Below are 14,686 nucleotides of genomic sequence, written 5' to 3'. Positions count from 1 at the left end.
CTAAAACGCAGTTTCAGAGACAGCTGCTCTCTGCTAACTGGGATGTTTTTGGCTCCCAATTGCTGTTAGCTTTCTGTGCCAAGCTGTAGCTATTCATATGTCCAGTGACTGAAAAGTATGGTAGTATTTAGCTGAGTACTATTTCTAAACTGGCGTTCTGCGTTCTATATGCTCCTTCATCTCCGTCTCTTGAAACTGAGGTAGTCTCAAATTCTCTAAGCTTCATGCTCGTATTATGCTCACCATCCATCATGACCAATCGGTCTTGGATTTCAAGTCCCATATAATTTCTTCATGCTGCAAGATAAATTGATATTCTTCTCTAAGTTCCCTCTCAAGATTAATCAGGGAATTCTTCGGGTGAGTCTTCATGGCTCTTCGAATACCCGCCGCCATTCTCACCAAGTCTCATAGGTTAAAAACAGAACAGTCCAGAGGGATGACTTGGTACCACCCGGTTTCAAGTTCAGCAAATTTGGATGGTGATCCATGCGCATTAAGTGGAAAAAGAGTTGCTTCAAGCAAAGCTAAGTCTACGCTTGTGTTGCCGCAAGCTCTATATAACCTTCCTAGAATGACGGCTCTGTCGTCAGAGGCTGGACCAAGTAAATTTTGATTCGATGAAGCTCATATTAATCACAGAGCAATATCTCATATAATCCTTGAAAGGACTAGCTAGCTCTATGAATATCTCTCCCATTCCACCCATTTTTCCCCTGCTATGGATGACTTCAATTTTGTGACTCGTGATTACCGAAGCTCTATCACTAGAATCAGTGAAGGATTTGAGAAAGATTTAGCAAACTTATAGTAAGGATTGTAATGATTGTTGGCATCGATGGTTAATTTCTCTTTGGACTGGTAGTTTGTCTAAACGGTACTTCTGTAACAAACCCTACAAATCTTCTCAAGACATCTTTTCATTCGAATTTGAGGTGTCTACAGAGGTCATGGAGATGGCCAATTGTAATGCGTTCCATCAAAAATACAGTCTTGTCATTATCTGTACTGCAGAAAATGGTTTTGAAACTTTGAATAAGGTTGAAAGTGCATTCCTCTACCGAAGAGGATACAAATGTAGTATCGTTGAGGAGGTCAGAGGAGCAAAACCGCTAACCAAGTCAAAACATATGCCACAAATGACACTCATAGTTTCCACTAGGATGTTTAATTATGTCACAGAAACGTTCAGGTTACATTTGAGATAATTATGTGAGGACCTCTAAGAACATGGTCTTTTGTTACCTATCTGTTTCTTAAGTAACTTAAAGCGAAGCGACTGAACAATCAGTGTCTTGATAACTGGTGTTGTTGGGATGCAACTTAAGCTCAAATGCTCCTTCATGCTCTCCAGATTTCAAGTAGAGCAGAGACAGAAGGAAATGAGGATACATTTATGAAGTCTCGCATCCACTCTTTCACGTGAGAACACAGAAATAACTGAAAACTCGTGGACATATTACAATGATGTTATGTACTTATATACAGGTCAGAGGAAAGTGTTATCTAATGATAAGACAATCTCTCAGGCCCCAAAACAAAATTCACTTACGCATTTCTGGTTTCCAGCATGAAACCATATTCCCGAACTTTCACTGGTGGAGAAATTCAATTGAATGACATTAATTGAGTTGAAGCAATTCACAATGGAGTTTTTATGCGCCTCCAGTTTCACTAGCCAAAAAAATGTTACATTACACAGAAGATTTATACGACTCTAGAGGAGCTTTACATATAAATTGTTTAAGCATAAGCGAGAAGCCTACGCTTAAAACTGCCAGATAACTTCATGAAGAAATAAGTTTCTATATCCTTAATACTGTAATTATTCTTAGCCCTGCTGCATTCACGTTCTGCTCCAGTGACCTATCTCGCATCCTTACAATCCTCAAGTGACAGATATTTAATGTACATCAACAGTACAGATCCTCATGTGGCCACCAACTAACTTCCATAAAAATGAGATGAGAAGACCACACGTTTAGTTGACCTGCGTCAAGGGTGAGCGTGGTATTAGAGATGGCTTCAATTCCTTCCCATCAAATGATTCATATGAATTGTGTTCACGAAACTCCTCAACAAGAGATTCCATTGGCATGGCCCGGAGTGACTCGATAGTTCCTTTTGTTGGAACTTCCGGATCACATCTAATTGGCGTCGTACCACTTGGCTTGTAGTCCTGTATATGAAATGCACAAATTGAATCATTATCCATCATATGCAGTCAGGGTTGGGGAAACTAAGCTCCTTACGAGGTTTGATTGCCAAACCTAGAAATGAATTGTAGTGCAGGCTTATATTGACGATAAAATTTATCAATCAAAATCCAAGAGCATGACCACGATAGACGAGAGCTCTCAGAACATGTACTAGGTCAATACACTCGCATCACTACTTTATTTTCAGAACTAACCTTAATGTGTCATTATTGTATTAAACCTGATTCTTCCAAGTGCAAAAACTCGCTAAACAGATGGCTTTGCCAAGCTTTTCAAATGAGGAAAACTTACTTGCAAAACCATAATGAATAAATAGTCTGGTTACGAAATGCTATACATTACAAATTAGACCGGACATTTAAGAACTTTGCTTCAGGTATAGTAACCAATTTATATACCTTAAGCTAAAGTATTCATATTATCACAGAACTGACAGTCATATCGAGGATAGAGAGTCAATATTCAAATTTAGTAAGTAATTGCGAAAGTAGGGCTACCATATAGCGATGTTGAAAAGTTTCTTCTGCTTTCTCCCTGACACTAGAAGCTTTGCCAGAGTGATCCTCACGGAAACTTTCCAACAATTGCATGTGTGCCTGGACCGTTTGTAGAATACCCGATATAGATTCTCGCTCTTGCACTGACACACCTGTGGAAATCATAACAAAAATGCGTATATAGAACTGTAATAATTGCGGCGATAGTGTGCACTTTCAGATGGACCTTATCAAGTCATCACTCCCCAAACATGCAACTGTGCCACAGCAATCTAAATTTTACATAAAACTTGAGAGTTGAATAGAAGAACAAACAAAGTTCAATCAACTGGAGAGAAATTTCAAGAACAATTCCATTAACTCGTACTTTTTCCTCTAAAAACTGTTAAACTTGTCTTGCATACAAAATGTTTGCAGCAATTACCAGCATCTGGTGATTTCACAATTTTAATTCAGACAAGTAAGAATAATCTAATCACAAATGCAGTTGTAATTTCAAGATTGTTGCCAAATGAGAAATTTAACAAACGGAATAAAAGGGAAGAGTCCGCTGTCCCAGATTACTTATCTATAGCGGACTTATACTCACTGTCAACATGCTTAATGAAATCTTCACTACATTTGACCACATCTTGCTGAGCTGTATCCCTTGCAGCACCAATCTCTACATCATGTTGCTCGTTACTATCAGAAACATCCCTGCCAAGGCAATTTTACAGATGTCTTAGATCGGTTAAAACGGAAACACATAAGAGCTCTTCACAAAACAAGGAGCTAACAAGCCCCTAAACTAACCTTATGAGTGACCTCACGGAGGAAACATGATTATTACCCATCTCAGATATGGCCTCACGAGTGCTACCCCAATGCTTGGAAGCTGATTCTGCAGTGCTTACACTAACCATATTGAAATAAAATCAAAGACCGAATGAGGTACTGATATTAAAACGGTACCATGGATAGCAAGCACATTACCATTGCTGTAAAAGTAACTCCATACGGCAATGTTTGGCAGCAGAATAATCAGCACTATCCTTAGCATCATTTTCTGCTTGAGAAGAAAATTCCTGCCACTTTCTTTTGGCATCTGTACTAATACCCTCCAGCGAAGAAACATGCCCATCCAAAAATGTCTTGTTCTGAGCAGCGGTTTCCCTAAGGCTAACAAGCCTTGTATCCACCTACAATTTTTAACTATCAATCCACCTTGATAGGAAGCACCAGAAGTATAAGCAATTTATTTAGATATAAAGCAATTCATAAGACAAACCATTTCTTTCTGACGACGGAAGTGATTACAAACTAAATTTGTCATATCTGCTAGAAGCTTTTCTTCTTCAGATTTTGACTGTTCCTGCATAATAATGATTGGACAATTCAGTCAATAATTTATTCAATAGTGCCTTATCATTCACAGGCATAGCAGTTCCCTTACTTCATAAGCCTTCTGAAACTCAGCAATACTTTTCATTTGAATTTCCTCAATATGTGCTGCATGGCCCTCAAGGTTCTTAGATTCTTCAATAAGCTTCCCAAGAAATCCGTTAGTGTACTCAGAAATGTCCTTGGTGTGCTCGATGCTGACGCTAAATCTCTGATGAATTAAACACGAAGGGGTAGAATTCAATGGACAACCACAGTTTAACAAGTGGAGGGGAATGCAGTTTCCATTTAATACACCAAAGCAGAAACAGAGCAGACAAATCCAAAGGCGCACACCTGTCGCAGTTCCCTCGTAAAGTGTGCCATTTCTCCCGCATGTGTTGAAAGAGTGCTTTGGAGATCATCAAATAGAGCTTTTGCTTCTAGATCTTTTGATGTCAGAAACTAGTACAAGCAAGGGAAACAGTTTAGTACATTGCATAACATTGAAAGATCCACAAGCTTGATAAAGTACCACTAGAATTATATACAGCATAAAACCAAAATAAGGCATGGGGAGTCAAACTTTGCTGCAAACCTCTTCTGAAGATTGCACATCGGAAGAAGCCAAGGATAAGATGTTGTCCAATCCTGCATTACAGCTAGCCTTGTGTAAACATACAACATTTTGCAGCGCCTCAATATGAGAGATGTACATAGCCCTCGAAGCTGTAACTTTCTTCTTCATATTCAAAACCGCCTATAAAAAGAATTTTTGTAAGAAACAAAATACTTTTAACAAAAAGAAGCTGAGATTCATTACTAGTCTCGCCCCATATATAGAAACAACATTTTTAGGGAGACTTGACTGTGGAACAGATGAAGCAATAAAAAAAAATTTCCTACCCTTTCGTGTGCTTGTTGAAATGACTGGCAGAATTTTTCCACACGATCAAGGTGCTCATTTTGCTGAGAAAGTGATCCATCCACCACAATGCGAAGTGAAGCAACTTGCCTCGCCAATTCAGTCAAGAAGTTGTTTACAACAGATTTGTTATCAGCATTGAGTTTATCTTCCCTATCTACAAGGTACACATCCAGAAGCATCAGGTTAATGCAACACGTACACAGCCTTACAAATTCAAACGACTCTATTCCAGTAAAAGAGTGCTTACCAATTTTAGAAAATAATAGAGCATTATCTTGTAGAGATTTCTCCAAATCAGCTCTCAAAACACAAGCTTGATGAGCCAAAGCATTTTCTGTAAAATCAACAAATCGGTAAGAAAAGAGCTCTTTGAATACAAGACCCACTCGAGAATAGAAGCCTCATAAGATACCTGCTTTTCTCTGTTCTGATATTATGAAATCCCTCTCCTTTATAGAATAGTTGCACTTCTTAAGTTCCTCTTTGGTGTTAGCCAACACTTTACTCGTATGCTCCAGATCTTTCTGCAATATTTGACCAGCTGAATAAGAAAAAAAGCACAAGGATTGAACAGTATCCATAACAATGAAACATCACTAACCTCAGTTGCATCGAGCTTGCTACTCAAGTCAGAACATTGTTGAACTTGACATTCATATTTCTCTTGCAATTCCTCAAATTGCTGTCACAACAGATGGTGAATGAGGATAACATCGCACAAGATGCCAAACCAAACTTTTTTCAAGAAAATACGTTATAAACTAACCTTTTGATGGGTCTCCATATTAACCCCCATTTGTTCGATCTGTTCAGCCATAGCCTGAAACAGACGTCATCAAAGGAGTGAGAAGAATTTTCCATTTAAGATGTGTTAGACCCAGGATTGACAACTATGAGAAGCAGGATAAAAACATCTTCAAAAGTCCAAACCAAGCACAGCTGGTCTTGAAATGAAGATTCCATAGAAAAGGGGATAGACATTTAGCATGCATTGCATCACAGGATATTATATCCTAAAACAAAGAAGGTCTTCTGAAATCCAAGCATGAAAAAGTCAAGATTAGGAAGAAAAAAATACCTTTCTTTCACTCTCCTCCTGATAATACCTCTCCTTAGGAATATAAACACCATTTTTCTCTCGTGCAGCATATACCTCTACAAAATAGAAGCATCTGATCAACAACACTAACTCAACCCACTATATGCTATTGCTGTAATCAACAACTTGCACCCCAAGACAAATGCCAGCAAGAATGGATGTGGATTAGATTCTCACCAGCCTTAAGACGATCGATTTCACCGTAGAGATCCTTAATAAGAGTGGATTTCATCATCTTTTGGTTTACCTACGCAGAGCACAAGTGGTCATCCCCCAGAGCAAGCATGAGTAGCAAGTTATAAATAGAATGAAGATTGACTTTGAATCAAGCATCACAATATGTATAATTGCCTTTTGAAAGTAGGGTTGTTGAAAAGAATGAATTATTCTTATGGTTATTTCAATAGTATTCTTTGTAAAGTTTAAGAATGCCACGCTACATACTATTCAAATTAAATATTCTTCAAGTGCAAGCTAATTGTGCCTATTCACATGCGAACCATCTTCACAATGTTCAACCTCCTCGCAACCACATGAGGGGCTCCTTATTCCACAAATCAAGAACACCAGTGCGATAGGAGCTCATACTTGCTTCAACAAAAAGAATATTGCAGGCTAGAATATCATGTCTTAGACTAAGGGAGACAAACCAGAACCAAAAACAGCTAAAATTGTCAACTTCATCTAATAGAAATAAATGACTGAAGCGGAGAAGAAAATCTAGGTGCAGTTATGTTAACTCATCCAGGAGCTGACCCAACCATAGCAAATAAGGGGAAAAGGGTCAACATGAATCGAAATGCTCCAAGCACTTAAAAGGTAGACTACGAAAAGAACAAAAAAATTGACCAAAGGAAAAAATTTTCTAAACATGAAATACAGGTGACAGTAAACAGACCTCAGGCTTATTTTTAATGTTCTTTGCCCTGTGCGCATAATCTAGGGTACTCAAGGTCTCCTCCAGACAGTGGACTGCAGGTGAAACTGTCGCAATAATACAGGTCTTAGTTCTTCCTCCGAGAGAATCCCGAAGTAACCTAGTGAGTTTGCTATCCCTGAGAAAAGGACATCTCAATCAGCCACATTTGACAGGAACAAGTGTAGCACGTCAGAGTTTATATTATTTCAAAATCACTTTATACCTGTAAGGAATATGACCAAGATGCTCAACAAGAGCATTAATGACTCTTCCCAACGTAAGCAAACTTTTGTTAATTTCTCCAGCTTCTCTCGCACGACCCTGTCAAATGAATGATACACAATATTTAACAGATGAGTCACACAACAAATATTGCACATCAATCAAATCGTGTGCAGATTGTATGGTCATTACCTCCCTAGCACCGGAACGGGATATGTTTTCGGATCCAGCCAGATCAACCAAGTTCAGTTTGCCGCATTTAATAAGCTCTTCTCCTTCTGGTGTTGCTTCTTTGATGTGTATTGTGATGGAAAACAAAGAGTGTGACCGACTACATCAAAACCAAAATCGACGTCTTATTGTAAAATAGAACCAACCCATGACAAAACGTAGTGAAAGAAAAGCATTTTATTTTTACCTTGATTGTTTATTTAACAGTGTTTCAGCAGTACGACGCTTTGAGGACCCCCTTTCAAGTAAAGTAAAGATCTCGGTAGCACTTGTCACAATTTCCTCCTCTATACCTCTAACAAGAACACCCCCTTTTCCATCCTCCATCAAGGGCAGCTGCTTTTTCTGCTTATCTTCCATGGCAACTCTGGAAATTTCCTCGGGTGCTAGAAGATCAGTAATTTCTTCATTGTACAACTCTATAAATGTAACCTTCACACTGTATTCAGCATTTTGGCTCTCCAGAGTATCAAAAATTTGCTTCACTGCTCTAGGTATGACTCCTGCTTCAGGAGGTAATTCTCCATTGGGTCCACTCTGCCACGTTTCACCATAGATACAGATTATAATTTCAATTCTTGCAGAAAGCAGAAAATTCATAATTAAGATGGTAATGGGAAACAAAAAGGCGTAATACCTTCGATCTCTTGCATTCACCTTCCATTGTGTATGTTTTTCCAGTACCTGTTTGGCCATATGCAAAAATGGTACAGTTGAAGCCTTCAAGAACTTCATTTACAATTGGAACTACTGCTTGCTCATAAAGATCTTTCTGCTGTGCAGATGGACCAAAAACCTGCATGCAAGAAGCAAGACGAAGCATGTAACCATCAAATTAAAGACACCACCTACCAATATATCTGTTTCACGGAAGTGGGGAATGAAAAGATACTTGAACTGAAAATTATTAAGTGATCGAGACAAAGATGAACTAAAAGCTGTGTTTTCAGATTATGCAGAAAAACATGAAACTCAAGCAGCATTTCATTAGGACTACAATTCATACGAAGCGAAATCTAATGTATTGTCTGTTAAATGTGATCTTCACAGCAATCAGTTGACAGAGAGCAAACTCATATTTGCTTGTTTTTTAACACCCCATTTCTGAACAAGGGATAATGCCGCTTCTTCTACACGTTTATGTACAACCTAGAAGTGGACATAGCTAATAGTTAGGACTCGTTTAAAAAATTGATAATCATTCACTCCTGAAGAAGACCTACCCGTGCCAGGTACTATTATCTTTTCAACATGTAATTAGATCGGACAATCAGTCAAGTCAAGAAATTACAAACATGTGCAAAATTGAACACCAATCGCTGCGAGAGAAACACCTTGTCAAGCCTCAGAAGAGGGAGTCTACACATAAGAATCCAATAATACTGTATGTAGGCCACAGAGTGCATGAGTCCAGTAGCAAAAGCTTAATAATTTTGGCACTAACAGTACATCCATGAGACCGCCTCTCAGACCGGACCCGACCCGACCCGACCGCCACCCAAACGTAACAACGACATAGCTAATTAAAGGAAACCGGGAATGGAATTAGCTAGATCAAGAACGAACCTTATCGAAGGTGAAAACCCGGTCGATGTGCTTCCCGGCGATGTTCTGCGAGACGGCGACTTCCCTCTGGTAGTCGTTGCAGGTCACCACCTGAGGCGCGTTGTTCCGCAACTCGTCCTCACTGAACGGCCTAAAAACAAACAAGCACAGAGCAACGCAAAGGAACACCAAAAAAAAAAAAAAAAAAAAAAAAAAAAAAAAAACGGGGGGCTCAGCACCAAACGATCGAAACGAAGCAAAATCGGATCCAAAAACGGAGCGCCCCCGACCCAAAAAAATCCCGGATCCTGGGAATCAAAGCGGTACCTGCAGCGGAGGAGGACCTGGACGTTGACGCCCTTCTCCTTCTCGTGGCGGCCGGACATCTTGAAGCGGACACGGGAGGGCGAATCGAAGGAACCTATGATTGCTTCGCTTCGCTTCGATCGTCGTCGTCGTCTTCAACCTCTGGATCTGCACGCACAGAGAGACTCTCTCTCTACTCTACGCTCGCTTTCTCTCTCTAAAAGGCACGCAGGCAGGCAGGCACAGGCAGGCGCGCGCAGATGCACGAAACTCAGAGGGAGGGAGAGAGAGAGAGAGAGGGGGTGTGAAATGCGAGGGGAGGAGCGGGACGGGGCCGGATTTTGAATTTCGAAAGGCGCTCTCTCGGCTTGGGGGGTTTCCATCCAACGGCCCCGTACGAATCGATCGGACGGTGCGCGTCGCGGTTCGATGATCATGTGCATTTTGTGCATACGTGCCCTTCGTTGTTTTCGAGTGCGGCTACCTATTTGTTGCCTTCTTTTGAGGATGTTTTTTTTTGTCCTTTTTTTCCGTTTTTCGCAGGTTTGCAATTATTTTTGAGGTTAGAATGGACTATTTATATGTTTGGTACGACGGAGTGAGATGAAGAAAGCATAGAACAGCACGAAATGGAGAATTTTACGTGCTTTTTTATTAGGTGAATCAAACGAATGGAATGAAATGGATTTTCTTTTTGTTCGCGAGTAAACCAATAATGATCTGGAAATTGACGAGGAATAATAATTCCGATGAATTTGACATAACGTTTATTGCATTCTTTCCACCCAGTTAAGTCTTGTAATACTAGTTTAATTATAGTACTATAGATCTAGTTGTTTTATCATGATCGCTATTAAAAAAGTTGTTGATCATAATAAAATTTCAAACGACAGTAAGAAAGTTTGTTGATTATTTTATATTTGGAGGATGTTATCATATTATATTAATAATACCTTGCTGCAATTATTTTCAGATAAATGAGCATTAACATTCACAACTATAGAACGTAAACAATGCGATAAATTATTATTTTTATCCAGTATCCATAACTGGTATAATCATTTTTTATTTGTATTGGTTAGTTATTATTCATTGCCCATTTAATAGTTATAACTTGGGACAATGCCGCAATGTTCTCTATGCTTCTGGTCGATGTTAAATTTCGACCTCGAACTTTAATTATTAAGTTGGTCCTTACATTTTTCGACCGGAACATAATTCTGTCATTTCGACCATTTGGTCCCGTCTATCCATACAGGTATTTAAGCAAAAAGAGTGTTTTTGTCCCACTTTTTACTTTTCAAAATTACCTCCGTAATAAATAACAGAAAGATCGAGAAGGACATATTTAGGACCCGTTTGGTTCAACTTTACAAATAAGACTTGGGGAAATGCAAATACCTTCAGGTTAAAGCCCCTTATGGAAATGCAAATGGCGTTCGGTAAAAAATCATTTGTGAAGCTACTTTGGGCCAAGTAGTGTTTGGCAATTTTTTTTTTGCAAAGGGCTTTGGAAATTTTCTTTTTTATTAAAAAAAAAAACTTACCCTGCCCTTTGCCGGAGCCGGCAAAGGCCTACGATTGCCGGCGAGCTAGATCTGGCGCCAGTAGCCATCGCCTGAGGCCGGGCGACTCTCGGCGAGGGTCACGCGAATCGCCTAGAGTTGCGCTAGCTAGATGGCCATTGCCTGAGTCGCTCGACTCAGGCACTGGCGCCTGGGTCACGCGACCTCAGGCGACCGTTGCCTAGGTCGTGCGACCTCGCCGGCCCGATCTGGTGTTGACCACCCTCGCGCAAAAGATGAACAGTAATAAGTGGGGCAAAACTGAAATAACCCAGAATAAAGTGAGGGTAGTTTGGGGGCAAAAAAGTTGATAAGCATTTGGCGAATGCTGAAAGCCCATTGGGACGGTTAAGCATTTCTCCAAGAGGCTTTCGAGGCCAAAAGCCCCTTCCCAAAGCTAAACCAAACACCCCTTAACGAATCTCTTATATCTTCCTACTCCATCAATCTCCTTGCACAATTGTTCATTTTCTTTTACTTTAGACATTGATAATAAAAACTATTTATTATAGACATGATCCATCATAATATAATTGAGCTATAATTCAGCATCTAATTGTGCATGCATTAGTAAATGATATTCATAATCAATCACAAAAAGTAACAAAACAGTTTATTTAAATTTGGATAACAAAATTGCTTTTGCTAATTGTAGTTCATATTTATTAATTGTTTCAACCGTAATTTACAATTATTAATTATTTTACTCTTGGAATTAGTCGAAATATCGACGATAAAATTAATTATGGAACTCAATTTAAAAAAAAAATACATAACGAGCTATCAAAATTTATCATGATTAATTTTGCACTATAGAGTGCGAAACATTAGGGTCTGTTTAATAACGTTTCTGTTGCTAGAAACAATTTATGTTCAGAAATAGTTTTTTCTATTTCTATTCCCTAGACGAGTTTCTGAGAAAAAAATGCATTTAGTAACTGTACAAAATTTCTATTGCCGGAGTAGAAAAAGAACAAAAATGCATCTGGTAGGACACTAAAAATTTCTACTCTCAATTTTTTCATTTAATTATAAAATTTTCATTGGAGACTTAACGATTCATATTTGGATAAAACTGGACTAGATATAGAATAAACATATATTATGATATAGAATTGGATGACCTTAACATAATCATAAAGAAAATTACTCTTTATAAACAAAGCAAATACCGGTGGTGGTTGAGGAAATTGCAGTTTAGGAGACTTAATAATTCATGTTTGAATAAAATTGGACTAGAAATAGAATAATAATACATTATGATATAGAATTGGATGACCTCAATACAATCATAAAGAAAATTACTCCTTATAGATAAATCAAATATCGAGTTGTCGTTGAGGAAATTGCAGTTTAGGGTGTAAGATTTTAGGATTTGAGGTTTGGTGTTAAAGTTTTAGGATTTCGGTTTTGAGGTTTAGGGTTTTGGATTTTATGATTTAGGGATTGGGGTTTAGGTTTTAGAGTTTCGAGTTTTGGGGTTCTAGGTTTAGCGTTTCGGGTTTTGGGTTTATGGTTTTAGGGATTTGGATTTTGGGTATTGGGGTTTGGGATTTAGGGTATAGGGTTTACAATTTAGGGCTTGGGGTTTAGGGTTCAGGGTTTTACGGTTTAACGTTTTAGGATTTATGGTTTGGAATTACGATTTTAGGATTTAGGGTTTGGAGTTTTGGGGTTTAGTGTTTCAGGTTTTGGGTTCGGGATTTTAGGGTTTGGGTTTTTGGGTTTAGGATTTGGTGTTTAGAAGGTTTAGGGTTTGGGTTTTGAGGTTTCGGGTTTTATAGTTTAAGGTTTCGGGTTTTTCATTTTAGTACTATGGGTTTTAGGGTTTGGGTATTGAGGTTTAATGTTTTAGGGTTTACGGTTGAGGTTTAGGATTTTGAGGTTTAGGGTTTGAGGGTTAAGGTTTAGGGTTTTTGGATTTTGGGTTTAGTATGAGAATATCTTGTGAAAGAGGGAGAGCTGATCTTGTTTCTCTATTGTTTCTTTTTTTATCCCAAAAATAGAAAAGTAGAATTTTTTATTTATTATTTCTGTTACAAATCTATTCCTATACAACTTTTCTGTTCCGGGGAACAAAAAAATTAACTGATGTTACTAAACGGATTTCTGTTCTTTTTCTGTTTCGGAGAATAAAAAAACAAAAAATAGAGAAATAAAAACGTTACTAAACAGGTCCTTAGCTTCTTGGGTAAGGGACGACACGAACATATGATTTTATCTGAAACTAGAGATGTATTATAAATAGGCCTAATCATGAACTTGACTGTTCGACAGGTGTGCTAGCCTCGTTTGGTCGGGCGAGCTTCACTCTTTTCGTTTGATATAAAAGGAGTTGGCGATCATCTATGAATAATAGAACCTTCGTGTCCTCACCCAAAAGGAAGTGAACCTTTCAATTGGTGCAACTCCGTCCTAAACCTTCACTCAAATGTGCAACCAAGCCTTTCGATTTTAGCAATTAAGTCCTAAGCATTATCTAAAAATTCAAATCAAAGCACTGAATTTATAAATGAAAAAAGCAACTTAAGGATGTCATATGCAAATTTGAGTGTCGCATGGGCAACTTTATAAATTGTTCATCGAAAAAACTTACTACAGTTATTGACAAAGAGTTAGGACTCGATTGAATTAATCAAAATGTTTATGGCCCGATTTTATTCCTTACATGATGAGATTTGAACTTCTGGTACACTTTTTTTCTTTTGCTGCTAGAAAAGTTATGCCTCACTTTCCAAAACAATGCATGGTGGTATCTTTTCGGGAATAGTAGCATTTTCTTTGAGTCGCATTTTTTCCACTTTCACCGTGGCTAAAACACTATATATCTTAGTGTTTTGACAATATTAGCCTCAGTGAGTCCTACCTTTTTAAGCATCTTCTAGTTGTCACTGTAGAAAGTATTTCCCTTTTTTGTTTGGAATGCGGTGTTTCGTTTGTTTTCTTCTCTCTTTTCTCGTGAGTCCCATTTTCCTCCTCGTTCTTTATTTACTCTCTTTGTTTCCTCTTAATCCTGATCAGGGTTCAAGCCATGGTGGTACCTGAATAATCCAAGACCTCTCTCAGCAATTGAATCAACAAACGCTTTCGTTCTCATTCAACTAAAAAAGAACACAAAAACCCTAGAATTAAACTCCACAAAATCAAGCTCAAAATCTTCATCCACATCATCTGTTCTAAGTGCGCTTATTGCAAGCTTAAGTGCTTCAATCGGTATACCGATCAATCTCGATCACCAGCAGCTTCTGGACCTTGCCACTCTCCTCAACCTCCTTCATCTTTGTCACCAGGAACGTGTCCCTCTCCTTATTGCCTCTGTCCTCTCCCTCTCCACCCTCAACCTCTCCATCTTCTTTCTCATTGCGATCAACTCCTCTGCGAGCAATGTGTCCAGCTGCTCCACCTTTGTCGGAGGAGTCACGGTGATGTGGGACAACGGTGGAAAGGGGCAATTCTCCCTATCCAACTTAAAGAGGATTAGGGAGATCTCGATTCCAATCCTCTCAAGTTTTGGCTTCAGTTTTGGCTGGTTGTCGATGAGAAGAGTAGCCAAAGAGTTCCTCGGATAGAGAGGCTTCCGACCGGAGCTTGTCGTCCCCACTTGCCAAAGGTCGGAGCGCTTGCATCTTCACCTCTTAATTATGACCATGAACAACATGATTGCCAACATCATCATCGTCATCGTCATCATCATTGTTAATGTTATTAACCTCCTTAGTTTTGTCGAAAGTGTCTCCCTTCTCATCCCTCCAATCGAAGCTCTGACCATGGTCGTCACTGTTGCCTTGAGAAT

At 38.9% G+C, this 14,686-nt stretch overlaps 1 protein-coding gene across 1 annotated transcript; it reads right to left on the bottom strand.

The window, feature by feature from the left end:
• Positions 1-1,598: 1,598 nt before the first annotated feature.
• LOC115692412 (kinesin-like protein KIN-5C) lies at positions 1,599-9,517 on the bottom strand. Its single transcript, XM_030619251.2, has 23 exons — positions 9,350-9,517; positions 9,044-9,173; positions 8,115-8,273; positions 7,665-8,014; positions 7,439-7,577; positions 7,248-7,345; positions 7,004-7,160; positions 6,283-6,352; positions 6,085-6,161; positions 5,773-5,826; positions 5,608-5,688; positions 5,419-5,530; positions 5,254-5,340; positions 4,985-5,160; positions 4,677-4,838; positions 4,436-4,543; positions 4,152-4,310; positions 3,987-4,070; positions 3,692-3,897; positions 3,512-3,613; positions 3,306-3,415; positions 2,717-2,868; positions 1,599-2,179 (listed from the first exon to the last, which is right to left on the bottom strand). Exons 1-23 carry the CDS (start codon positions 9,406-9,408, stop codon positions 1,982-1,984), a joined length of 3,030 nt encoding a protein of 1,009 aa, XP_030475111.2. The 5' UTR covers positions 9,409-9,517; the 3' UTR covers positions 1,599-1,981.
• Between the last annotated feature and the right edge of the window lie 5,169 nt (positions 9,518-14,686).

Source organism: Syzygium oleosum, unplaced genomic scaffold, assembly GCF_021117445.2.
Source record: "Syzygium oleosum isolate NSW1041296 unplaced genomic scaffold, Sole_v2.1 Sole_v2.10, whole genome shotgun sequence".
NCBI lineage: Eukaryota > Viridiplantae > Streptophyta > Magnoliopsida > Myrtales > Myrtaceae > Syzygium > Syzygium oleosum.
Note: the sequence above shows the minus strand (reverse complement) of the source record. Positions and strands in the feature narration are given on the sequence as shown.

Coding starts and splice junctions, on each gene's coding strand:
- LOC115692412 (XM_030619251.2), bottom strand. CDS start 9,408: ATGTCCGGCCGCCACGAGAAGGAGAAGGGCGTCAACGTCCAGGTCCTC. Junction 5,161..5,253: donor TCTATTATTTTCTAAAATTG/GTAAGCACTCTT, acceptor TGTACCTTGTAG/ATAGGGAAGATAAACTCAAT. Junction 2,180..2,716: donor CTTTTCAACATCGCTATATG/GTAGCCCTACTT, acceptor TTTCATATACAG/GACTACAAGCCAAGTGGTAC.